General features: G+C 46.6%; 1 protein-coding gene across 1 annotated transcript; it reads right to left on the bottom strand.

Annotated features, from left to right (window-relative positions):
* Positions 1–315: 315 nt before the first annotated feature.
* Positions 316–22,663, bottom strand: perp (p53 apoptosis effector related to pmp22). Its single transcript, XM_078557462.1, has 3 exons — positions 22,336–22,663; positions 4,828–4,965; positions 316–1,276 (listed from the first exon to the last, which is right to left on the bottom strand). The coding sequence occupies exons 1-3, from the start codon at positions 22,529–22,531 to the stop codon at positions 1,065–1,067; spliced, it is 546 nt and encodes a 181-aa protein (XP_078413588.1). The 5' UTR covers positions 22,532–22,663; the 3' UTR covers positions 316–1,064.
* Positions 22,664–27,591: the final 4,928 nt, after the last annotated feature.

Here is a 27,591-nt window from a genome sequence, read left to right on the forward strand (position 1 = left end):
AGGATTGAGAAGAGGAGGAATTTCTTCACTCAGAGGGTGGTGAATCCCTGGAATTCTCTACCCCAGAGGGCTGTGGAGGCTCAGTCATTGAGTATGTTCAAGGCAGAGATCGATAGATTTCTAGTTATTAAAGATAAAGGGATATGAGGAGAGCGTAGGGAAAATGGCACTGAGGTAGATCAGCCACGACATAGTTGAGGCGGATCAGACTCGATGGGCAGAATGGCCTATTCCTGCTCCTATTTCCTACGTTCCCATGTTCCTGAGAACAACCCCAGCATCACATTTGAGTAGAAATAACCTGGAGACAATGAGTAGACTGTGCACTGTTTAATACAATGGTAAAATTCAAAGTTCCCAATGTTGATTTTTTTTTTTTGTACAATGTTACTTCAATATCAGAAACCTTTTCTTCCAAACTGAATGAGCAAATAGATGTTTTTGGTCAAAGATGAAAGTATAAAAGGAACATAACCAGGTGTAACAGCATCATCCTACATACAGTATGGTCCTTGCATAAAAATCTCACTATTTTCCCAACCAGAAATAATTCCCGTCTTATCCCATTCTGTCCTCAGGGACACCGCAATAGACTCTTGCAACCCCACAATCAACATTATTCCAACCTCTCCTGCTACCTGCAATTACCAGAACTCGTTTTGTCCTTATCCAGACCATAATTTAAATTATTAAAAGGAGTAGATACCAGAAAGGGAAGAGAAATGAGTTGTAATTTCGATCTTTAGGTTCGGGCGCTGGCTATAAATTGTATTTGATGATGGTCTTGTGTCTAAATCCTGCCCCGGCTCACCCCACCCACCCACCCACCCCAACACCTGCCAAGTCTATTTAGAGGCAAACCCCTTAAAAACTACTTTAACATAAAAACAGAGCTTAGATAGATCCAGTACTTGTGCATAATAGAACGTGCATGTACTTAAAAATAAAGAACACACTGTTCCTCTTGCATATTGAAAGAACAAATGTACGTGTGTGTGTGCAGGGCACCAGAGTCAAGCAGAGCCAAATCGGAGCCAAATCTTTGCAGCTGGTGGTCCTGAGGCTCACCCTTCGTAAATGTAGATGGGCTTCGCTTGGCCATAGAGTTCGTCCTCGTAGTTAGGAAGGCAACAGAAGAAAATGCTGCAGCCGATCATCAGGATCGTCGCGCCCCATCCGAAGCCATAGCTCCAGCTGTATTCGTAGTCGCCGTTTTGGATCAGAGTCTCAGTGAACTTGGTTGGGTAAACGATGAGCGAAATGACCTGGAACAGGACTGCAGAGAGGAGGAAGAAAAATGGCCTCGTCACTTGGGAGGGAGGGGAACATATTCGCTCACAAGCAAGCAAGCAAGCAAGTGGGAGCTTTAATTGGAGGAAGGTTTGGCATTCTGAAACCCTTCCCCACCATGCATTAAAAGACCAATATTTAAAATGGCCGACGTCACCCACCTCTGCACTTTGACCCCCGCATGGTTATGTCAAAGAGCAGATTTCCGGGGGCGGGGGAAAGAAAATCGGCGCCCAATGCATTGTGCCGATCCAAGAGATGTTCAAATGGGCTCAATCTTAACACTGTACAAGTGGGTGAGTTTTGAATGGGTTAAAATCAGGCCCAATATCTTTGCTTCTTTGTGACTGGAACCTAACTTGCCGATGAAGGCCCACCCATGTGCATTTAGAACCAAATCTAAACAACAGATTTAACCTTCCCGTTCTGCCATTGACTGGGACTGTGTTCTCAAGGGTGGGAAATTTGAATTTCATTCTGATTTAAACTCAAGTTCTACAAGCACGCAAGGCGTTGACAATTGATTCTCGATGCCACAGATTAGCTAAATTGATTAATCTCACGGAAAGGAGGTCGGCCATTTTGGACTGAGAGAAGGAAAAATTGCTTCACTCAGAGGGTTGTGAATCCTTGGAATTCTCTACCCTAGAGAGCTGTGGGTGTTGCTGTGAAGTATATTCAAATCTGAGATTGATAGATTGTTTGGAATCAAAGGTTTATGGGGGATAGGGCAGGAAAGTGGAATTGAGGCATAAGATCAGGTATGAATGACAGAGTAGGTTCTTTATTAATACATATTTCCTAAACGACAAGACTTGTACTTACTAACGCTGCTTTTCGAGGGGGTGGAAGGCAAATCAACGAGCCATCAGTGCATCGTATACTTAATGACAACACCCACAGCTCTCTGGGGTGGAGAATTCCAAGATTCACAACCCTCTGAGTGAAGCAAATTTTCCTTCTCTCATTCTAAAATGGCCGACCCCTTTTTCTGAGATTAGTCAATTTAGCTAATCTGTGGCATTGAGAATTAACCGTCAGCGCCTTGCGTGCCTGTGGAACTTGCAGGCTGCCATGGTTCTGCCCATTAGACAGAGGCCCCCGGTCTTAATCAGGACTTGCTGGATGTAACATGGAGTGGCACCTTGGGTCTCCAGTTGAGGGGCAGAGCTGGGGGTGGGGTGCCCCCCGTAACCGGACTGCCGTTCCTGCTTTGACCAACCCTGCCTGTAACTAGCTGGCCATTCTTCTTATTGCCTTGTCTATGGGGGGGGTCCCTGCTGCACACAGCACAGCACAGCCGCGTATTAACACCGAACACCATACTCAGCCAGTCATTGGAATGTGTTTGGGGCACTGCCAAGAGACGCCGAAACTAAGCACTCTCAGTGAACGAGTGGGCGAGCTGTGGAACAGGCTGGCTAGGCAGATGGTGGAAAGAGTCCGAATGGATTCATTCCAAGTAAACTGTTTTCAAAAAATAATATTTTGGGATACAATATCTGAGTAATTTGAGGAAGGTTAAGTCTAATGTGGTTGGGAGGAACCAAAGCTCTCCATTATTGGGATAATCCTTGCATTATGTCTGGGTCTGTTGTGGGCTAATTGATTGAGTTTGTTTCCAATGATTAGTCACCAACCCAACAATTGTTGTGTTACATGTCTATCAGGAAGGTAATTAGATGGATCTTGGGTGTTTTTTTTCTCTAGTAACTCCTACGTCTTTCGAATAAGGACTCCAGAAATACTTAAATTGAAATATTCCCCTTCATTCAAAAGTGGTTATCCTCCTCTTCAGGAATCCCTACCTGGTTCCTGTGCACAGTCAGTTCATGGCAAGTGTAAATCTCCTGGCTTTAAGGTGTTGGGAAACAAAATTCTGGTTCATCAGGAGATTATTGTTCAACTTGTTTGATGGTAACAAGAGCCAAACAGCCAATAGGCCGCTTAGTAAAATTCGAATATCCCTCCTACCCTAAGCCAATGTTCCTGAGCTCCTGAGGTGCAGTGGCCCAAATGGAGTGTAGTATTCTGGATACATAGTGGCAGGTACATCAGGGATAGTTTTCCTGGCTTCTCTCTGTCCTGTGATGGACAGGAGCCATGCCGTGAACTGCTATTTTAACACATATCAGCCAAACCGTCCTGGGAGGGCTCAGCAAAAACCTCTTCAATTCCCATCGGGTTGTCCCCCGGGGGCCTTCTGCAGATAATTTTGCATTTGCTCACAGGATGTGGGCTTCGCTGGCTGGGCCAGCATTTATTGCTCACCCCCAATTGCCCTTGAGACGGTGGTGGTGAGTTGCCATCTTGAGCCGCTGCATTCCACGTGTTGTAGGTACACCCACAGTGCTGTTAGGGAGGGAGTTCCAGGATTTTGACCCAGCGACAGTGAAGGAACGGCGATATATTTCCAAGTCAGGATGGTGAGTGGCTTGGAGGGGAATTTTCAGGTGGTGGGTGTTCCTATGCATCTGTTGCCCTTGTTCTTCTAGGTGGTAGAAGTCATGGGTTTGGAAGGTGCTGTCGAAGGGAGCTTGACAAACCCTTCAAGGGTGCCACAGTAACATCAGGGCAATGTATGCGGGAAGGAGCCTGGGTGAAATCCATCTCCTTTAGGACTGAGGGGAGAAATTTCTTCACTCAGGGTTATGAAGCATTGGAATCTTCCACCTCGGAGGGCTGTGGATGCTCAGTTCTTGAGGGATTTGGGGATTGAGAGGCAATTGGAGCTGTAGTGGAGGATCAGATATTGGAAGGTGTAGCAGGGTTGAGGCACTGTATGGCCAACTGCTGCTCTTTTTCCTTTTCTTCTTTTCCTGGAAATGAGAGTTCCCTGGGGAAGAAGGGCAGCTACCAGAGCAGGTCAGAGGCTGGGAATCGTGCGATGAGAAACTCACTTCCTGACTGCCCAAAGCCTGTCCACAAGTCAGGAGTGTGATGGAATACTCCCCACTTGCCTGGGTGAGTGCAGCTCCCACAACACTCAAGAAGTTCGACACCATCCAGGACAAAGCAGCCCACTTGATTGGCATCCCATCGACAAACATTCACTCCCTCCACCGCTGACGCACAGTAGCAGCAGTGTGTACCGTCTACAAGTTGCACTGCAGGAATTCACCAAGGCTTCTTCGACAGCACCTTTCAAACCCACGGCTACTGTCATCTGGAAGGACGAGGGCAGCAGATAGATGGGAAAACCACCACCCGGAAATTCCCCTCCAAGCCACTCACCATCCTGACTTGGAAATATGTCGCTGTTCCTTCACTGTCGCTGGGTCAAAATCCTGGAGCTCCCTCCTTAACAGCACTGTGGGTGTACCTACACCACATGGACTGCAGCGGTTCAAGAAGACAGCTCACCAACACCTTCTCAAGGACAACTGGGGATGGGCAATAAATGCTGGTCCAGCCAGCGAAGCCCACATCCCGTGAATGAATAAAAGAAAAAGAAAAATGGCATTGGTCTGATGCAGAGATAGTCGGGACCTTGGGGAGGGAGGCACTTACGATACAGACATTAAAATGAACTCTTACTAGCAACGCAGAGGACGATACCAATCACTCTCAACAGACCGGCTTGCTGTTTGCAAAGAGCCAGGAAGGACAGGATGAAACAGATGATCAACAGGATACAACCAATAATCAGCATAGCTGCAGAAGCTTTGGCCCAACCTGTCACAAATAAAGGAGAAGAGAATTATCAACTGTCAGTCTCAACTTAATTTTTATAAAAATCCAGTAAAGATAACCCTGGTAAATGAGGTAAATCTCTTTTGTTTTAAAACACGAGGGGCCACAGGTCGAAATTTACGAAATTAGCAATTGGGAAGAACTTTGACACGTCCCAGCGACAAACTCACTCGGGGGCAATGCCTCGAACACAGATTATGTGACTTTCCTCCCTCAGATGGAAACTGCATGCCGAGGGAGTGAGGTAGGGGGCGGGTGTGAGTGGAATTGGTCCTTCTGATGCTTCCACAGTTGAATAGCTTACGTCCAGGCTTGCATACGAAGAATGATCATTTGGGTGAAGTGTCAGGTTTGGCGGTGGTGGTTGGTCTACTGACATGTTTGGAGCCATAAACTATTAGGAGCCAGTGCCTTCGCTAGAGAAGAGCACCAAGGTGTCAGGGTGGGTTGAGAAAAGCTGTTCATAAAGTGCACAGGAGTCTGGGCTTAATAAACACAAACATGGAACACAAAAGTAAGGAAGTAATGATGAGCTTTTATAAAACACTGGTTTGGCCTCAACTGCAACCTTGCAGGCAATTCTGTACACCACACTTTAGGAAGGATGTGGAGGCATTAGAGGAGGGTGCAGGAAAAGATTCACAAGAACGGTTCCCGGGATGCGAGACTTCAGTTATGTGGATAGATTGGAGCAGCTGAGGCTGCTCCCCTTAGAGAAGCGAAGGCTGAGAGGAGAGAGGTGTTCAAAATCAATGAGGGGGTCAGGACGATTAGAAAGAGAGAAACAGTTCCCATGGGCCAAAGGGTTGAGAACCAGAGGGCACTGATATAAAAGGTGATCGGCAAAAGAGCCAACGGTGACACGAGGAAAAGCATTATTGTGCGGCCAGTGTTTAGGGTCTGGAATGTACTGCCCGAGAGTGTGGCGGAGGCAGATTCAATTGCGGCTTTCAACAGGGAATTGGAGGATTATCTGAAGCTGCTTCTCTCCCTGGTTGAAAGCCTCACCCAAGAGAAAAGAAACAGCTGTTTTAAGGGATGGGAGGTTTATGCTTTCTTTGGGAAAGTGAGTCATTGGGGAGCAGGCTGTCACTTCACAATGTGGCACAATGTTTCTAGATTGAGAGGCCTCACACCCCCGTCTCAATCAAATATTTTGCAGCTCTGAATCTATAAATGGCATCTGATCACATTTCAGAATAAGCGAGCATTTAGAGTGTGCGGATGACATGACAGTTTGGTAACTCGATAACTCTTTGTGCTCCCTACGTGGGACTGAGAGGCAATCCTCTGTACAACTGCTCAATGAACGGTGGAACTTTCCAGAAAGTGATGACAGAGCGTCACAGACAGACAGACAGACAGAGGGTCCATCCAGGCCATAAAAGTTTTACCATTTGTTCTCCACCATGTCACGTTACTGTGGTATCAGTTCCATAGTTATCAATAGTACAGTGATCTTTCCCTTCTCATTCCTTCCCCAGTGCGTTGGAGTTCACATTCTCTGCGCCACATCCCATTCATTCCCCCCCTCCCAAAAATTGTGGAATTCCTTAATTCCTGCTGCTACCTCCCAAAATCTTCCTTCCTTTAAAATCCAAGTCCACGGGCACCTGGTCCCTAACTGATCTCGTCTGCTCCCGTGTCCTGTCCGCCGGTCGTTCAGCTGTTGGAATTACTGGCGCACCCTGGTCACAAGGAGATTGGCGAAGACAACTTGCATTTGTATAGCGCCTTTCACAGCTTCAGGCCTTTCTGAAGCGCCATGCAGACGCCGAAGTTTTGAGTTTTGTTCTTGAAGAGTAGGCATCGTCGTCACCTCGGGGTTTCCCTTGCTCTTCTTTGGATGGGACTGCGGAGAGAAGGCCCATCCCCCACTGGGCAGGATCCTTCCCTGACCTCTCTCCTCTCACTAAAACAGCAAAAAGTGGGGCTGCAGGGCGGGACACGAACCGAGGGTTTGCGACCCGTGTAGCAGAGCTGCAGAGGGGGGACAGATCAAACCGGCGCAGGCTGCCCGTGACCCCCCCAGGTCGTATTTTAAATAAAACTGCGTGAGGTGGTCAGATATCAGCTGTGGCTCAATGGGGTGAGCTTCTCGCTTTGGAATCAGGGGGGCCGCGAATTTGTGTCCCATTCCTGAGACTCCAGAGGACCCTTTAGGCTGACGCTGCCACTGCATCCTCTGGCAGTGATGAGGAGTGCTGCTCTGCAGGAGGCGCTGTCTTCCTCACAAATTGACCGCCACATTCTCACATTACAACAGTAGCTGCATTTCAAAAGTACTTCATTGGCTGTGAGACACCTTGGGGCGTGCTGAGGTTGTTTAAGGTGCCTTTTAACTTGCAGGTTGAGTCGGTAGTCAGGAAGGCAAATGCAATGTTAGCATTTATTTCGAGAGGACTAGAATATAAAAGCAGGGATGTGCCGCTGAGGCTTTATAAGGCTCTGGTCAGGCCACATTTAGAATATTGTGAGCAATTTTGGGCCCCGTATCTCAGGAAGGATGTGCTAACCCTGGAGAGGGTCCAAGAGGAGGTTCATGAGAACGATCCCAGGAATGAAAGGCTTAACATATGAGGAACGTTTGAGGACTCTGGGTCTATACTCGATGGAGTTTAGAAGGATGAGGGGAGGATCTGATTGAAACTTACAGAATACTGAAAGGCCTGGATAGAGTGGACGTGGGGAAGATGTTTCCATTAGTAGGAGAGACTAGGGCCCGAGGGCACAGCCTCAGAGTAAAGGGAAGACCTTTTAGAACAGAGATGAGGAGAAACTTCTTTAGCCAGAGAGTGGTGAATCTATGGAATTCATTGCCACAGAAGGCTGTGGAGGCCAGGTCATTGAGTGTATTTAAGACCGAGATGGATAGGTTCTTGATTGGTAAGGGGATCAAAGGTTACGGGGAGAAGGCGGGAGAATGAGGTTGAGAAACTTATCAGCCATGATTGAATGGCGGAGCAGACTCGATGGGCCGAATGGCCTAATTTCTGCTCCTATGTCTTATGGTCTTTATAAATGCAAGTCATTTCACACAGAAACTGGGAAACATGGTTAGTGGAGGGTGTGTCCCCAGTAAGATGATTTCTCAAGGTCAGTGCTGATTATACAGACTTACAAAGGCGATGTTCACAGTACTAAGGTGTTGTATAAGGTTAAAAGAATGTGAGCTGACTCACACTACAGCAGCTGTATCTACCTGGCAACTCCCTCACACAGAGACGCCCATTCAAACTGTAAATAATGCAACCATTGTCTCGCTCAGTGCCACCCAGTGACAAAACCCACAAGGCATCCGGTACACAATACACCTCCCTCCCCAAGGATCAGAGCCTCCACCATGAGTGTGTTCACTGGATTCTTTGAGAAGGTTTAAAGGAGACCTGATGGAGGTCTTTAAAATTAAAAATGGGTTGAAAAAAAAAAACCGAAAGACTTGCATTTCTACCGTGCCTTTCAAACCACAGGACATCCCAGAGCTATTTATAGCCACTGAAATCCTTTCGAAGTGCAGTCACTGCTGTAATGTAGGGTAATGCCAATTTGCACACAGCAAGCTCCCACAAACAGCAATGTGATAGTGAACAGATAATCTGTTCTATTGTAACTCCCCTGCTCGTCTTCAAAATAGTGCGATGGGATCTCTTACATCCCTCCGAGGGGGCAGACAAGGCCTCGGTTTTAACGTCACACCCAAAAGGCAGCGCCCCTGACAGTACAGCACTCCCTCAGTACTGCACTGGAGTGTCAGCCCAGATTTGCATGCTCGCGTCTCTGGAGCGGGACTTGAACCCACAACCTTCTGACTCCGAATCGCAGAGCGGTCACAGCACAGGAGGAGGGCATGTGGCTCGGCGTGTCTGTGCTGGATCTCTGAAGGGGCAATTAACATAGTGCCACTCCCCCCGCCTTCTCCCCCTGGCCCTGCACATCCTTCCTTCTCAGATGATAATCCAATTTCCTCTAGCATCCCTCGACTGAACCTGCCTCCACCACACACTCAGGCAGTGCATTCCAGATCCTAACCACTCGCTGTGTGACTCAGAGGCTAAAGTGCTACCAGTTGAGCCCAGTGGGGATAGGGTAGATGCGGAGAGAACATTTCCCTGTTGGGTGAATCCAAAGCCATAAATACAAAGGAAATAATGAGGAATTTCTCTACTCAGTGTGTGGTGAGAGTGTGAAACTCGCCATCGTAGGAAGGAGTTGAAGCAAATAAGCTGAGATGCTTGCAAAAAGAAACTAGGGACAGAAGAGAATAAAAAGGTATGTGGAAAGGTTGGGATGAGGTAGATAGAATGGGAGGTGACTCATGGAGTCAACCCGAATTCTTTTTTTCTTTCATGGGATGTGGGTGCCGCTGGCAAGACCAGCATTTGTCGCCCATCCCTAATTGTCCTCGATCCTAGTGGCTTGCTAGGCCATTTCAGAGGGCAGTTAAGAGTCAACTGCATTGCTGTGGGTCTGGAGTCACATGTAGGCCAGACCAGGTAAGGAGGGCAGATTTCCTTCCCTAAAGGACATCAGTGAACCAGATGGGCTTTTACAACAATCAATGATAGTTGCTATTGTCACCATTGCTGAGACGAGCTTTATGTTGCAGGTTTGTTAATTGAATTCAAATTCCATTAAGTCCCAACATGGTGGGATTTGAACTCATGTGCCTGGAACATTAGCCTGGGCCTTTGTATTACCCATCCAGTGTCATTACCACTACACCATCACCCCCACAATGCCTTACCCCTAGTGTGGGGCAGATATAATGGATCAGTGGACCTCTCTCCGCCCACCATTTGTGTGTGTTTAACATAGGTCAGGTTGGGGCTATTCTGGATGCATGCAAGGATCTAAAACAGTTTAAATTTCAAGTCAGCGTACAGAAGAAACACTGTGTGGTAAACTGGGGATGGCTCCATAGGGCATCCAGATATTGAGTTAAAGAATGCAGCCAAGATATTGGAATGTGTGGAGCCTGACAGTGGGCATCATTGACAGTGATTATGCTGGAGGCCTGTGATGAATGTGGGACTAACTGAATTTAATTGGGAAAAGTGATTATTTTCTGGCAGGAGAAAAGGATATTGCAAATTATTTCCACTCCCTGCAAGTCTTAGATCCGAGGGACATGACCCCTTAGAGACAGAAGCCCTTTTGTTGGGACAATCCTGATTTCTAAACAAACAAAAGATTTGTGCTGAAGGCTCTTGAAGTGCATGAGGAATGGTGCAATTAAATCTTATACTGTAAAAAAAATTGGTTGAGTGTCTTTTCTTAAAGTAGGTCAAACAAAAGAAGCCTGTTGCTAAAATGGGAACCATAGTAACAAAGGCCTATTTTATGTAAGAGACAGTAAAGGGTCCGATAGGACATTTCAAATGGGAGAAAAGCCAGGCTTTGCCTACATAAGAACAGTGACTGGACTACAGGCAAATATTAGCCTGAATTTTACTCTTGGGGTGCCCCTCCAGTAAACCCCACTCCCGGCCGAGATCGCACTGTGATGCCATATTACGCTGGGTGGCCAATTAAGGCCTGCCCAGGGTGAAACGTGACCGACCGCTGGATGTGTTTTCCGGGCATGGGGGCGGGAACACGTCAGGGGCCGGGTCCAATGGGGACCCAGCGGGGAGTTCAAAAACAGAGGAGGCAGCTCCCTGCCGGCTGCCAGGAATTGTCGGGGAGGCTGAGGGAGCTGTCTGGAAGCTGTTCAAGAAGAAGTGTCCTGGTGTGTGCAGTCATGGTCTCAGCACCTAGTGGTCATGGAAGACAGGAGGGCAAGTCAGGTGGGCAATCTGCCCCCCCACCCCCCTCCAATTTCTCAAATGAATGCCTGGGAGTGATCGAGGTGGTCAGTGCCAGGTGCCATATCTTAATGCCCAGCGAGGGCAAGAGAAGGCCGCCCCAACCTGACCACGAAGGCCTGGACAGAGGCCTCCGTCCAGGTCAGTGAGCACGGCGTGGGGTGCCACACATGGCTTCAGTGTCGCAAACAGTTCGATGACCTTCTGTGTCAGCAAGGGTAAGTGCAGAGCACTGACCCGTGCAGAGAACTTTAGTCGGGTGCCCATTGCTCAGGATGTTCAGGGGCCTAAGAGTGTGAACGCCAACTGGCACTGAAGCCTGCCCTGCCAAGGCTGGGATGTCAGCACGACTGGCCTCAGTGCATTGCAGGGTGAGATGTGCCACAGCCTGCCTAATGCCCGGGGGTGAGCAGGGGGTCGGAAACCAGGAAAGGACCTTCAGGAAGGCGGAGCAATAACGAGGCTTTCCATTTTCCCCTGTCAGGAGAAGAGCAGTTATAACGCTGCCGAACAGGGGGAGGAGTGCCAAATCCGTGCTTCCTCACGGAGCATGAAAGAGATGTACCGGAGCTGGAATGCCACTGGCCAGCTGGCTCCTCCGGTCACGGTGAGGGAGGGGTATTGGATGAAGGTAAGAGTGCAGGTGACAGATGCGTGTGCAGTGGGCACTGGAAACATAACAGGCTCCTCTCATCAGAAACTGAACTGTTGTAGGCAGAGAGCCCATTGAAGCTCCAATGCAGGTGACACCATGCAACAGGTCTCCACTGTCTCCTCAGCCCGTCTAGCCTGCGTGGTGACTATGAAGATTGAATGTACTGATCTTTTGCCTTCCTCCCGCAGATGGGCCATTGGCAGGAGCTGCCAGCGACCCCGAGGACCCGTCATTGAGCTCTGAGGAAGACATCACTCCTGCTCCAGCATCACACTGTCTCTCATATCGACGTGTCTAAAGATAGCATCAGTCATGAGCTTGACACAACTGCATGCAGCTGATTGAGAAACGCTGCACAGATCCCCCACTGAGCCCTGAAAAGAACCAGAGGCAGAGAAGCTGAGGGCCACTGTGACCATCACAGCCACCGGCATGTGGTGGCTGCCCACGCAGTTGGAGGTGATTTCATGTGACATGTTGCTGTCACTGCGTCCCTGGAGAGGCAGAGCCTCCTGCGGCACTGAACCTCAGACATCTGGAGGTAGTTGGAATGCTGCCTGAACACTCTAGACGATGGGTAGTGGCGTCTTTGGCCTGCCCTCCTGCCTTGTCCTCCCTGCTGGCCCTGCACCAACTGAGCCCGGGCCTCTCCTCTTACCGGTCTGTCCCTGGGATGCTGCTCGTGTTCACCAGGCCTCCTCTCCCTCTTGCCCCTCTCTTCCTCTTCAGAGGAGGTTCCACCTGCAGAATCGCCATCAGATGGGACGCAGAGGGGCAGGGCCTTGAAAACCAGGGAGCACTGGGCTGCAGTACTCAGGGGAACCTTCCAGGGAAGACGAGGACCCGAGAATGCTGAAAGGCAGGCTGGACAATCGAGCGAGATGCAAAGCAGCTCTGGGACGGCTCGGCATAGGACTGGCAACGACAGAGGAAGCGCTGCTGCTCCAGGGGTCTTTTATCCCACCTGTGGATGAGCAAACGATTAAAATGTGATCTCCGCCCACCCCTTTTGCCCGTGGGGACGAGCTAAAAAGTCGCACAGGCAACGTAAAATTTCAGTCAATAGACTTTTTAATGGCCTTAAATCGGCACGCGGGGGAGTTGGAGCCAAGGCCGCCGATCTCAATACTACACCTGTTCGCGATGACATCGGGACGCACGCCTGACGTCACTTTGCGTGCGTTCAGGTCAGGCACGCGCCCAACCTCAGGACGTAAAATTCAGGCCCCTGCCCCCAGCAAGGGTCAGCGCTTAAAAGGGGAGGGGCAGTTCCCATGGAATCGGACCTCAAAAAGAGGGAGTGATTTCAGAGGTAAAAGTGGAGGGGGACAAAAGGAAATCAGCACCCTAAAGTTATATCAAATCAAATGCAAAAATATAGAAAATCTGCTTTCAGTCAGAAAACATCCACAAACAGGGAAGGACAGGCCGTGAAAGGGAAAATTAATGAGAGGACGAGGCGGAATAGCACATTGCCTGGCCTGGCTTTGCTTAGTTGATCATTCCCAATGCCGGCCTGCTCAGGGGTCAGCCAGGATCAAATTCCTCCACTGTGTGTGCCTTCTCTCCCCTCTGCCGAGAGTCGATATGAATGTTTGCACAAGGGCAGAGATACACATTCCCCGAATAGTTCCTCCTCCTCCTCCTCCCCACCTCCCCAACTGGGAGGAAAGAGGCTAACAGCATTCTGCTACTAGGCCAGTGCTAGATCACAGGGACAGAAGAAACAGGAGCAGGAGTGGATCATATGGGCCCCTTGAGACTGTTCCACCATTCCATACCATCACAGGAGGCCATTCAGCCTGTCATGTCTGTGCTGGCTCTCTACAGCAGCAGCAGCAGCTCAGATAAGTCCCACTCCCCCCCCCAACCCCGCCCTTTCCACGTAACCCGCCAAACTTTCTCTCCTTAGACTATTATCCAATTCCCTTTTGAAAGCCACAATTAAATCTCCCTCCACCACACTCTCGGGCCGTACATTCCAGATCCTAACCACTTGCGGCCGGTGTAAGAAAAGATTTCTCTCATGTCACATTTGTTTTTTTTTGCCTGAACAGACTGCTGCTATCTGTTTCTAAACTTCAGAAAATGTCTTAACCCCCCCTCAGTCTGAGACTTCACCTTTCCTATTAGTAGTTTTCGGTTTGTAATGCGCAAATTTGATATTTTCCCCTACAGTGGTAAAATCCCACGAATGTTTAGAATTAAAAACCATGGGGAAAAAGTTAACATGAAGCTACAGAACTAACCAGAAAAGAATGGCAGACAGACAATAAACTGAGGATAGACAGTTTGTACTGTAAACACTTCAGCAAAACAGAACCTGTAGTCAGACTGAAGGCTGACTCACTCTGAGCTTGATCATGGTCAGGGACTATCTCCAAAACTCACCCGATTACTCTAAACGTACAACTATGTGTTGGTTGGTTTCTGGCTTTGATCCGCATTAAGATCAAAAGAAACAGGAGCAGGAGTAGGCCATTCGGCCCATCGAGCCTGCTCTGCCATTCAATAAGATCAATGACTGATCTGACTGTGGCCTTAATTCCACTTTCCTGCCTGTCTCCCATTGCCCTGACTCCCTTGTCAATCAAAAACCTGCCCAACTCAGCCTAGAGTATATTCAATGACCCAGCCTCCACTGCTCTCTGGGGAAGAAAATTCCAAAGACCAATTGACCCTCAAGAGAAGAAATTCCTCCTCATCTCCATCTTAAATGGGAGGCCCCTTATTTTTAAGATGTGCCCCCCCTCCCCACTAGTTTTAGATTCCCCCACAAGGGGAAACATCCTTTCAGTACCCACGCTGTCTAGCCCCCTTAGAATCTTAGATATTTCAATAAGATCACTTCTCATTCTTCTGAACTCCAATGAATTTAGGGCCAACTTGCTCAACCTCTCCTCATAAGAGAAACCCCTTCATCCCAGGAATCAGCCTGGGATGAAGGGGTCTGAACTGCTTCCAATGCAAGTATATCCCTCCTTAAGTAAGGAGACCAGAATTCCAGGTGCGGTCTCACCAATGCCCTGTACAGTTGTAGCAAGACTTCTATACTTTTATACTCCACACCCCCTTGCAATAAACACCATCATCCCATTTGCTTTCCTCACTCCTTTGTCCGCCTGCCTGCTAACTTTTGTGATTCACGTACAAGGACACCCAGATCCCTCAGCACTGCAGCGTCCTGCAACTTGAGTCAGTGGGTGGGAGTTTCCGGTCCCACCTGAAGTCAATGGACCTTTAGCTGGTCCATCGAATTTTCCCACCTGCTACGATTCCAACGGCAAACGGGACCGGAAAATCCCGCCCAGTATTTGGGAATATGAGCAGCCCGAACTAAATTAATCTGGTTCTTGAGTATTTCTGGCTCTCAACCAGTGCCCTGGTCAATAGTCACCCCCCAGCCAACATTGTTATGAACAGATTATCTGGTCGTCATCGTATTGCTGTTTGTGGGATCTCGCTGTGCATAAACTGGCTGCCACAATTCCTACAATACAACAGTGACTACACTTTAAAAAAATGTTTTGTTGGCTTTAGAGAGCTCTGGGGCCCAAGTTAGCGAAAGGCGCTATAAAAATGTAAGTCATTTCACGCCAGGGACCAGAGAGCATCATTAGTAAACAGTTTATCATTCCCTCTTCCTGTATGAGGATGTGAAAGGTGCTATATAAATGCAAGTTCTTTCTACTAAAGGAAGATAATGCAAATCCACCGTGACAGTGACTGCAAAGACTTGCAGGGTATAAAGTTTTATAATAACTAGGCTGATAGCGACAATGTGAAAACTGACAGGAAATAAATACGACATTACAGGAAGTGGACACTTTGTGCTAATGTTTTAATATATTACAGTACTAGAAAGATAATGTAAATAAACAGAACAGTGTGCCAGTTCCTGAATATATTTTAGGTTATTCCACTCATGCAGAACTTGCCTAATGTCCTCATCCCTCTTAAGAACATCAATAATGTAAAGAATAGTTCAAAAGCCAGGAGGCCAAAACTAGTCTGTTCCACTTTGATAGATGCCAACCCCACCGATTCACCATAACCCACAAGTCTTGATGTCTCCTAAATGCATCAAACCAACTTATGAATCCAACTTTTCCTGGTGATTTGCCTTATTACCTTTGCTTTCCAAGTCCTTAACTTGCATTCCATCATGTCTGAATCCACACCTTAGTGAATATGCTGTCAGGTGTAGCTCAGCGGGTAGCACGCTCCCCTCAGTCAGAAAGTTGTGGTTTCAAATCCCAATCCAGGGATTTGAGCATGAAAATCTAGGCCGACACTCCATATCGGTGCTGAGGGTGTGCTGTACAGTCAGAGGTACATGTCTTTCTGACGAAACATTAAACTGAGGCCTTGCCTGCCCTCTCAGCTAGATGTAAAAGGTCCCATGGCACTATTTTGAAGAAGAGTATGAAAATTATCCCAGCCAATAGTTATCCCTCAACCAGGACCGCACAAACAGATGATAATTATCACATTGCTGTTTGTGGGAGTTTGTTGTCAGCAAGTTGTCCGTCATGTTTTTCTACATTACAACAGTGACTACACCTCAAAAATATCTCATTGGCTATAAAGCACTTTGGGGCTTCCTGTGGTCGTGAAAGGCGTTATATAGATGCAAGTCTTTAATTCACCTCATCAATATTGTCAATTCTTTCACAATGTTGAAAACTTCAACTAGGCCACAGTGAAGTCTCCATTTTCTAAAAGAAAACAAACTTTTCCTGACAGTTTAAGCTCTTGATGGCCTGAACCATTTTTGTCAAACCAATTTACATCCTCTCACGATGGGAGGAGTCCCCTTGCCGAGCTTTTATTCCCTCTTTCCCTGATGGGATTAGCATAGGATCAGTGATATATAACAGCACAGGAACAGGGCTTTTGATCCATCAGGGCCACATGTTTTCTATGCAATACATGTTCCAATTCCACTTACCCACTCACCGTCACGATATGTCATATACATTTTCGAGCAAACAGCCCATTCCTTTTCCCAGAGTTTGGTTCAACAATATTTTGCATTCATGTAGCACCTTTCAACATACTAAAACATCCCAAGGTGCTTCACAGGAGCTCTCACAAAATTTGCCACTGAGCCACAAAAGGAGACGTTAGGACGGGCGGCCACAAGCTTGGTTAAAGAGTTCGGGTTTTAAGGAGCATCTTAAAGGAGTATGAGGCAGAGAGGTTTAGCAACGACAGTTTGCGGCCGGAGAATTCCACATTCTAACCAGAATGTTTTTCTAACTTCTCCATTAATTGCTTATGCACTTGTCTTAAATTTGTACCATCGCACCAAGCTGTGGAATTAATCTGTCACTTTACCCTACCACAACCTATTAATTGTGGAATTCTCCATCAGATCACCCTTTAACCTTCTCAGTTTAAATACTCTAACTTCTAATGTTTCTTTTCCTAACTGTAACTCCTCAACTCCTGCTAATGCCCTCATGATTCAATGCTTCTCTTTTCCAATCGCTTTATATCCTTCCTGTAAGACTTGCCCAAAGCAGTGCACAATAATCCCAAGTGTTGTCCAACTAAGAGGTTTGCAGAAATTCGATATTCCCTCCATGTGTTTGTATTCTTTGCCTTTACATAAGTACCACCTGTCTTAATATCTGCTCCTTCAGTGGCAATATTTGTCTGATTACCTTCCTGTGAAAGACCTTGGGACTTTTTCCTATGTTAAAGGCGCCATAGAAATGCAAGTTGTTGTAGGCTCGTGATTTGCCTATATGTTGTCTTATCGACTTGCGCAGCCACCTTAATGACCCGTGCACACCAAGGTCCATCTGCCCATCCATTTCAAATCTTGCCATTTCTGTTGTTATCACCCTTCCCTAGTTTTACATGGAATTTACAGCATAAAAACAAGGGCATTCAGTGTTTATGATCTACATGAGTCTTCTGCCACCTTGCTTTATCTAACCCCATCAATATAACTTTTACTCCTTTCTGCCTCATGTACTTAGCTAGCTTCTCCGTTAATGCACCCATGTTATTTGCTTCAAACACTCCATGATAGCGAGTTCCACATTCTAGCCATTCTCTGGTAAAGAAGTTTTTCCAGAATTCCCTATTGGGATTGATTAGTGACTATCTCATGACCTGTACTTCTAGTCTCCACACAAGCGGAAACATCCTCTCTACCATCTACACTGTCAAAAGTCTTCCATAATCTTAAAGAGCTTCATCGTCTAATAAGTCTTTATTTTTTCCTTCTGCTGTAGGAAATGTGTTGTAAATATTCTAAATTCCAAAACAGGGACACTGCCACCACACTTCCCAGATACTGAAAGCCTAATTCTGAGGAACACTGTCCCCCTGCCCAATCCCCACTCCTGATGCTCTACTGTTGGTCGGGTGACTATAGCTTTTGAGGTACCTTAATCAAGCAGTTATTTCTAAGGAGTGGTCCCAGATATTTACTGACAGTGGATGCTGAAGTACAGAAGGAAGAGAGGGTGCAGTGAGGGAGAAATAGGAAGATGACATCAAGACTCAAGACACAATTCCATCGTAATCAGACGTGTACACCATGTGCTCTCAGTAGGGGTCACACTAAGTTAAAACACAAGAAATAGGAGCAAGAGTAGGGTATTCGGCCCCTCAAGCCTGCTCCACCATTCAATAAGATCATGGCTAATCTGATCTAGTCTTCAACTCCACTTTCCTTCTCGTGCCCCATTAGCCTGGACTCCCCTAGAGTTCAGAAATCTGTCCAAAGCAGCCTTGAATAGATTCAATGACCCATCGTCCACTGCTCTCTGGGGTAGAGAATTCCAAGGATTAATAGCCCTCAGAGGAGAAATTGCTCCTCATCTCCATCTTTAACAGGCGATCCCTTATTCTGAAACTATGCCCTGGTTCTAGATAGCTTCATGACAGGAAACATCCTTTTAACATCCACCCTGTCAAGCCTCCTCAGAATTTTGTATGTTTTAAGACGATCACCTCTCATTCTCCTAAACACCAATGGGTAACCTGCTGGCCCTTTCCTCATAAAACAACCCCTCCATCCCAGGAAACAACCTAGTGAACCTTCTCTGATTGGCCTCTAATTCAAGTACCTATTATCTTAAAAAAGGGAGACCAAAACTGTGTGCAATACTCTAGGCATGGTCTCACCAACGCTCTGTACAGGTGTAGTGAGACTTCCCTTCCTTTTACATTCCATCCTCCTGCAATAAAAACGCCTTCCTGTTTACTTACTGTATCTGCATGCTAACTTCTTGAGTTTCATGTACAAGGACATCCAAAGTTGTGATTTTTAAACAAAACACAAACTGGGATCCAAGCTTGTATCGAGAATGTTTGGAGAAGACATAATAAACTCAGGGCCTTGTCAATCGATGGAACTCAGCACCAGTTATCAGGCAGTGTTAACAACTCATGGAGTCAGGTTGGAATTCACGAATATAGCAATGAGTAACAGCACAAGTATGATGGGCTGAATGGTCACATGCTGTGTTGTATCGTACTAGGAGTCTCTGTGATGTTGCTGCTCCACTCTGTCAATTGCTTTGTTAGAATTGCAAATTTTGCATAAGATAAAAGTAAAACATTTTTTTTATAGCCAAGTGAAATTCCTCACGTTTATTTGGTTCCAGACTGACTGCAGTTCCCCCCCACTGCCCAATCACTGAGGAATGGGTATAGTTAAGTATGGTCATTGACCTCATGGGTGCCGAGAACAACAAACACACGTGATCAGGAACTGAGATGAAATGAGAGAAAGAATTTGCATTCACATAGCACCTAACTGGTCCCAACGTCAAGGATGTGCAGTCCTGAAGCGTAATCACTGTTGCACTGCAGGAAGTGTCGCAGCTGAAAGGGCTTTGAACACAAAGCTCCAGAAAGCAACGTTTTCTTTCAAGTTTACAGGTTTATCAAAAAAAAATTATTTTTCCCCCATCAATGACAACAACTTAGAAATCCACTGCCCCAAAGGAAATGCATCACCTCTTTGCAGATGGTTGCTGGGCCCATAGTTAACAACCAATCTACAATTGCTTTTTCTCTCTTTTCAGTATTTCGTTCTATTTTTGTCTTCCGTTACACATTCCCTCCCTCCCTCCCTCCCCATTTCCACTCTGTGTCCACCTCGCTAGAATCTCCTTCCTTTCACAGTTCTTAGAAGTGAGAGTTCCTAGAATTGTCCACAGCGTTCTAAATATGACCAAAGTGAATCTGGAAATAACTTGTACTGCATTACATTTAGTTCCACTTATCTGATCCATCAGCTTTACGTTTTATCATGCTTTTCCCTAACATTTTTTTCTCCTCCCCCTTTTCCTCTCTTTATCTCCCTCTTTTAACTTTTACGTTCCTCCGTCACTATCTGCATTTTCACCTTCTTCACTTTCACCCTCGTCCCTGCTGTCTCCATGGCCTCGCCCCTCCCTAGCTCCCTCTCAGTTCAAGGGGCAATTAAGGATGAGCAACAAATGCTGGCCTTGCCAGCGACACCCACATCCCGTGAAAGAATAATAAAAAACTTGTCTCTGTGGCCACGCCTCAGCTAATCTGGTCTAATATCTCTGTGGCTTGGCGTTAAATTTTGTTCCATAATGCTCCCGTAAAGCACCTCGGGGCATTTTATTACATTAAAAGGTGCTACGTAAATTAAGGCGTTGTTGTTGCCGACAGGTTCCACTGCGTCTTAGAGAACAGACTTTACAATCCTGATCTTCAAACCTGTCCAATGCTTTGGGCCCACCCTACCTCAGTAATTGCCTGGCCTCCCACACATTTCCTGGCCTATCCTTCTATCTCTCCCGCCCTGTCTAGGCCTCTCCCAGGCCCACTTCATTTGCTCTTGAAGAGCACTCGCCCTACATTCAATCTTCTCACCAGATTTCTGAGCCTCTTTCTGCTCGCTAAATCGCTTTTTTCTACTTTGTTGAAGGGTTTAATGGTATGGGTGTCCAGAGAATGGTGGGAGGGTTTATTCCTCTGCACAGCATGAACACCCTGCCACTGGGGGAACCATAGTGTGGGTCTAAGAATGTATAATACAGGCACAGGCAGCTAGTTACTCATGTTTGGACTGACAGAGCAGTGGATCGTGGCATTAAACATTCAACTGAAAAAGTAAAATGGAGAGAAACGCAGGTTGAGGACAATAAAACTATTAGAAAACCACTTTTATTTGTTCTTTTGTTAGCTTTCTAAATGATGTTTCTTCGCACCCTGTTCTCTCCAGATTTCTTTTTTCTCCTTCTCTCTCCTTTCCTTTTCACACCATGTCTGGTCTGACCTCTCCTTTGTGCATACCTTCACCCTTTCTGTTCATTTCCATGTTTTTCTCAATGGTCTTACTCTCCTTTCATTTGTTCCCCTCTTGCTTTATCTCACCCACTGTTCCTTATGTGTACAAAATCTTTGTTTTTCTCACAGTTTCTCACTATTTTCTGAGTCACTTGGTCTTCATTTCTCATGTGCTGTCTCCTGAGTTTACCTTCCTTCTCAGATTCTTCTGTTAGTGTTTATATTTCACTCTCTCAGTCTTCTTTCACCCTCTCTCTGACATACTCCCTCCATCTGCTTTTCTTGGATTTCCCTCAATCCCTTCCTGCTTTTCTCACTCACTGTCTTCTCCCTCGTTCAGTTTTTCTTTCATTTTTCCCCTTTCAATGGTGTTGTCTCAGTCAGTTTCTCTTCTCTTTACAACCTTTTTTTGCTGATATTCTTAGTTTTTCTTTTCTTTCTCACTCAGTCTTCCCCCAACCACGTATTCTTTATTTCTGTTTTCCTCATCTGTTTCTCACTTTTCTGCCTTTCTTTGGTTCCATTTCTTATATTTCTCACATTTTCTTTCTGTTCTCCATCCTACTTTCCACTCCCTTTGTGGTTTGCTTCCCTCTCATTCTTTTTCTCATTCCCCTTCTCTATGTTCTCCACTCCTCCTTTTGTTTTTTCCTCATTCCCTTTTCCTGTCTTTCTCTCCTGTTTATTTCCTCCTTTGCTTTCTGTTCACTTCATTCTCCCCTCCCTCTTTTCTCAACTCTGTTTTCTCACTTTCTCTTCTCCCTCTTTTCTCCCCACTCTCTATCCCTCACACCCGGTTTTCTCACTCTTTCACTCCACCCTCACTCCCTTTTTTCTCACTCTTTCCCTCCTCCCTCACTCCCGGTTTTCTCACTCTTTCCCTCCACCCTCACTCCCGGTTTTCTCACTCTTTCCCTCCACCCTCACTCCCGGTTTTCTCACTCTTTCCCTCCACCCTCACTCCCTTTTTTCTCACTCTTTCCCTCCTCCCTCACTCCCTGTTTTCTCACTCTTTCCCTCCTCCCTCACACCCGGTTTTCTCACTCTTTCCCTCCTCCCTCACTCCCGGTTTTCTCACTCTTTCCCTCCTCCCTCACTCCCGGTTTTCTCACTCTTTCCCTCCTCCCTCACTCCCGGTTTTCTCACTCTTTCCCTCCACCCTCACTCCTGGTTTTCTCACTCTTTCCCTCCACCCTCACTCCCTTTTTTCTCACTCTTTCCCTCCTCCCTCACTCCCTGTTTTCTCACTCTTTCCCTCCTCCCTCACACCCGGTTTTCTCACTCTTTCCCTCCTCCCTCACTCACGGTTTTCTCACTATATTTCTCCTCCCCTTTTCCTCACCCTCCTTGTTTTTCTCACTCTTTCTCTCCTCCCTCTCTCACTTCCCATTTTTCTCTCCCATCTTTTCCTCACTCCCCATTTTTCTCTATTTCTTTCCTCCCTCTCTCCTCACTCCCCTCTTATCCTCACTCCCCCTATTTTTTCTCACTCTCTTTCCTCCCCTCCTCCTGGTTTGTCCCTCACTCTTTCCCCCCCTCCATTTGTGCTTCCCCCTCCCTCCCTCCCTCCTCCCTCCCTCTTTTCCCAGTCCCACTCCTTACCGTACACCATGAGAGAGCTGGATTCCCAGTTGGGTTCCCTGCCCCGGTACTGGTCCCACAGGGAGGCATAATGATACTTGGAGTCCACCCAGCCGGAGCTGGCAGCCAGGGCAATGATGTCGAAGATGATGGCCAGAAGCAGCAGCAAAGGCAGAATCCACCGGCAGCGGGGGAAGGCGAGACCGCACTTAAACATGGCCAGGCAAAGGTGGGCAACCAGACCAGATACAGACCCAGACACAGACACAGGTCCAACCAGCAAACAGGGAGCAGGACAATCTAGCGGGACTCCGGACCTGCAGCCAGTTCCTCTTCCCAGCTACAGAGTGTGAGAGCAGAGCAGCGATCACTGCCTTTCCCTCAGTCAGTCCACACCCCCCAAAAAAAAACCTGTCGGGCTGCAGGGAGGGAGGGGCAAACACCACTTTATGTTTGAAGGCATCACACACACAACACAGCCGGCATCGGGTTACAGCAGCTGCAAACTTTCTGTTAACCCTTTGGGAGCTCAAAATTTTGTACACATCTGTCAGGTCTCCCCCCCACCCCCCCAACTCAGTTCCCCTCCAGCGTTTCAGGGCAGACGGTAGCAGGATGTCTCTGGGCTCATACTCTTCAGCTCCTCTCCAGGGGGGAAAGACCTGACAGGGGTGTACAAAATTATGAGAGGCATAGAGAGGAAGAAACTTTTCCCCCTTTGGCAGAGGTGTCAATAACCTTGGGGTGGGGTGGGGTGGGGTGTGAGATTTAAGGGAAGGGGATTTGGGGGAAAGCTTTTTCACCCAGAGGGTGGTTGGAATCTGCCTGAAGTGGGGTGGTGGTAGAGACAGGAACCCTCACAACATTTAAGAAGTATTTACTTGAAACACCGTATCACCCAGGGCTACGGGCCAAGTGCTGGAAAATGGAATTAGAATAGCTTGATGGCCGGCAGGGAAAAGATGGGCCGAAGGGCCTGTTTCTGTGCTGTATAACTCTATGATCCTAGTGCTGGGGACATGGGTTCAATTAATAAATTACATTAATTAATAAAATCTGCAATTGAAAGCTAATATCAGTAATGGTGTTCATAGCAAACTATCATCGATTGTTGTAAAATCCCACCTGGTTCACTAGTGCCCTTTAGGGAAGGAAATCTGCCATCCTTACCTGTGGTTGACTCTTAATTGCCCTCTGAAATGCTGGACAGATGGGTTGATCAGTAGCAACTCTTTTTGCGTATAATCACAGTTCTTGGTTTCCAGGAGTGGGACATGAACCCACAACCTTCTGATTCAAAGGCGAGGGTGCTATGGACTGAGCCACAACTGACACCCTGATCAGTGGCAAATGGAACTTAATCTGGATATGTGTGAAGTGATGCACTTGGGCAGGACAAACAAGGCACAATGAATGGTAGGACCCTGGGAAGTACCGAGGATCAGAAGGACCTTGGTGTACGTGTCCACTGGTCCCTTAAGGTAGTGAGACAGGTAGATAAGCTGGTTAAGAAGGCATATGGGATACTTGCCTTCATTAGCCCAGACATAGAATGTAAGAGTAGGGAGATTATGCTGGAACTGTATAAAATGCTGATTAGGCCATATTGTGTGCAGTTCTGGAATCCACGTTATAGGAAGGATGTGATTGCACTAGAGAGAGTGCAGAGGAGATTTACCAGGATGTTGCCTGGGCTGGAGAGTTTTAGTTATGAGGAGAGATTGGATAGACTGGGGTTATTTTCCCTGGAGCAGAGGAGATTGAGGGGGGACATGATTGAGGTGTATAAAATTATGAGGGGCATAGATAGGGTAGACAGGAAGGAAGTTTTCCCCTTGGTGGAGGGCTCAATAACCAGGGGGCATAGATTTAAGGTAAGGAGAAGGAGGTTTAGAGGGGATGTGAGGAAGAATTCTTTTCACCCAGAGGGTGGTGGGAATCTAGAAGTCACTGCCTGAAAGGGTGGTAGAGGCACCTCATAACCCTCTCATAACATTTAAGAAGTATTTGGATGTGCACTTGCGATGCCATGGCATACAAGGCTAATGGGCCTAGTGCTGGAAAATGGGATTAGAATAGTTAGGTACTTGTTTGACCAATGCAGACTCGATGGGCCAAAGGGCCTTTTTCTGTGCTGTAGACCTCTATTGACTCTGTGACTTTAAATGGCTGAGCAAGCAACTCCATTGAACCAAACCAAACAGATAAGCAAAAACCAGGTGGGCTGCAGCGGTTCAAGAAGGTGACTCACCACCACCTTCTCAAGGTCAATTAGGGATGGGCAATAAACGCTGGCCTAGCCAGTGATGCCCACATCCCATGAAAGAATATATACTTAAAAAATCAGTACAGTCTCTAACACAGCCAAGCATGCTGCCTCCCATCACCTGAGGTATAGTTTTACTTATTATACACATACACAGCAGGCAACAGTGCGTTTATACAATGTCAGCTTTGATTCCGTGAGTAGAGCTCTAAGTCAGAAAGTGGTGAGCTCAAGTCCCACTTTAGAACTTGAGGACAAAAATCCCAGCTGGTCCTCCAGTGTAGCACTGAGCAAATATTTCACTGTCATGGAGTGCCATTTTTCAAGTCAAACATTAAACCGAGGCCCCACCTGCTCTCTCTGGATGAATGTGAAAGATCCTATGACACTATTTTGAGGAAGAGCCGGGGAGTTATCCCTGATGTCCTGGCCAATATTAATCCCTCCATCGACACCACGAAAAAGGAAACAGTTAATCTGGTCATTATCATGTTGCTGTTTGTGGGATCTTGCTGTGCATAAATTAATGGCTGCGTTTCCTACATTATGACAGTACATTAAACTTCGAAAAGTATTTAATTGACTGTAAAGTGCTTTGGATTGTTCTGAGGTCGTGAAAGGCACTAGATAAATGCAAGTATTTCTTCCTGTACACACACACATACACACAAGTTTAGCTCACATTTTGACTGGTGTCCATGTGCTCACTCTCCATATTTGCACCATTAAATACTGATGTGCTATCCTGCACTGCAATCATAGGCTCACTTCACCATGGAATGGTAGGAAAGAGGCTAACTGATGCATTGTGCTGTCATTAGCTGTATAACCGAATCTGATTCTCCCATGTTGTGATATAACCCTCTATGGGGGAAAAAAAGGAGCTCTATTTTAGCCGCATTCGAGCCACAAGTGCCTGTCTTCCACGATCTGAAGTATTCAAGTGCCAATGCCAGAGCATCTTTACACTGCCAGTATCTCCAGGCATTTTCATACACCCTGGCCTGACAATCCTTTTGTTAGGATTTCTGTCAGGTACACGACTGCTGCTATACCTGATTCCTCAATGATTTCTGGAAACAAGACACCAAATCCATTGTTTTCAATATAAATGTGGATTTTGCACTTTGTTTCCTATGGAGACCTTAATTACTGAAGTTGTTAAGGGTTTCCTTGGGTTTCCACTGCCTGGAAAACAGCTGAAGATGTGATATGGTCTATTGGGTTCAGATGACTGAAGTTGTCAAATTCTGTTTTCACTACATATGATAATTGAATTTTTACTAGAGGTTTGGGAATCAGATTCCTCTAACCTATTCCAGGCCTATTGGATTATGATAAACCACTGGGTCAAATTCCAGGATTGCAGGATTTTTACTAGCATTTTAGGAGTTCACATTCAATGATTCCAGTCATTTGTCCGTGCAAATGACTCCTACACTAGCTACTCCCTCCCTCCTCCTCTCCCCCTCCCCCATACCTCCTCTAGCCCTCCAGTTTTTTGACCTGGCAAAGGCTGGGAACTGTACTTACGTACTAGGATAGGGGCATGAACTGACCAACATCAGCAGCTGAACTAACATCACAGCACCATTGATTGCACTCAGTACCACATTTCACGGAAAGGAGCTATTCCTTAAACACACATGGAAAACAGAGATTTAAGAAGGGCGCTATTGTTACACACAGAGAGTTGTTAAGTTAGTTGAATGGGTTGTTGGTGAGTTTGCTGGTGTGTTCATAGATGAGTCTGCCATGTTATGGTGAGCTTGTTGGTCGATTTATCGGTCTTATTCATTGGATTGATTGTTAAGTCGATTGCCATTATTTGTGGATCAATTTAACAGATACGATTTGCTAATGTTAAAGGTTTTATTGTTGCTTTATGTTATAGAGTGCTTGTATCAGCCATGCTTCAGTTGGTGCAACTTGCACCTGGATCAGTAGGTCATGGGTTCAAGACTCACTCTGGACTTGAGCATAAAATCTAAGTTGATGCCCCAGAATTGAGGGATGCTGCACTGTCGGATGTGTAGTCTCTGATGAGACATTATACTGAGACTCTATCTGCTCCCCCTCAAGTGGACTAAAAGATTCTGTGGTGCTAGTTTGAAGAAGACAAGAGTTCTGGTCAATATTTATCACTGAAGTAGACTATGTGGACACTGCTACTGCCACAGTTCCTACATTACGGAAGTAACTTCACTTTAAAGTACTTCATTAGCTATAAAACAATTTTTCAGTGTTCTGAGGTTGTGAAAGGTGTTATATCAACGCAAGTCTTTTCTTTCCTTTGATAACTTTGCTGATGTTATCTGTAATTTGTTGATACTATTTGTGAACTCCACCTACTTTTCTACCTTTATTTCTTTCGGTTAGACCTATCTTGTAAAAAGAGGGGCTTCTCTTGCTTGATTGCGCCAGTTCTGACATAGAATTCAATATGATGTTAACTCATCTTTGTAGCAGGGATCAGGCTTGGTGGGGCCCCAGGAATTCAAGTTGAGCACTGGATTGAATAAAACAGTGAGTCTATTGCATTCAGCCTGAATGAGCAGACAGAGAGATTGACGGCTTCTCCGTACCAGCCAAACTTGAAAATGCTTGGCATCCTAGGGCTGATTTCCGGAGTTTGCGCTTTTGGTGAGAAGCCTCACCACACTGGAAGTTCAAGAGTTTTTTCAGATATTCGTTCATGGGATGTGGGCGTCGCTGGCTAGGCCCAGCACTTATTGCCCTTCCCTAATTGCCCTTGAATAGGTGATAGTGAGCCACCTTCTTGAACCAATATGGTGTAGGTACACCCACAGTGCTGTTAGGGAGGGCATTCCAGGATTTTGACTCAGCGACAATGAAGGAACGGTGATATATTTCCAAGTCAAAGTGGCGAGTGGCTTGGAGAGGAACTTCCAGGTGGTGGTGTTCCCATGCTGCCTCTGTCCTCTAGGTGGCAGAGGTCATGGGTTTGGAAGGTACGATTGAAGAAGCCTTGGCGAGTTCCTGCAGTGTGT

The sequence above is a fragment of the Cetorhinus maximus genome, chromosome 14, assembly GCF_964194155.1.
Source record: "Cetorhinus maximus chromosome 14, sCetMax3.hap1.1, whole genome shotgun sequence".
Taxonomy (NCBI): domain Eukaryota; kingdom Metazoa; phylum Chordata; class Chondrichthyes; order Lamniformes; family Cetorhinidae; genus Cetorhinus; species Cetorhinus maximus.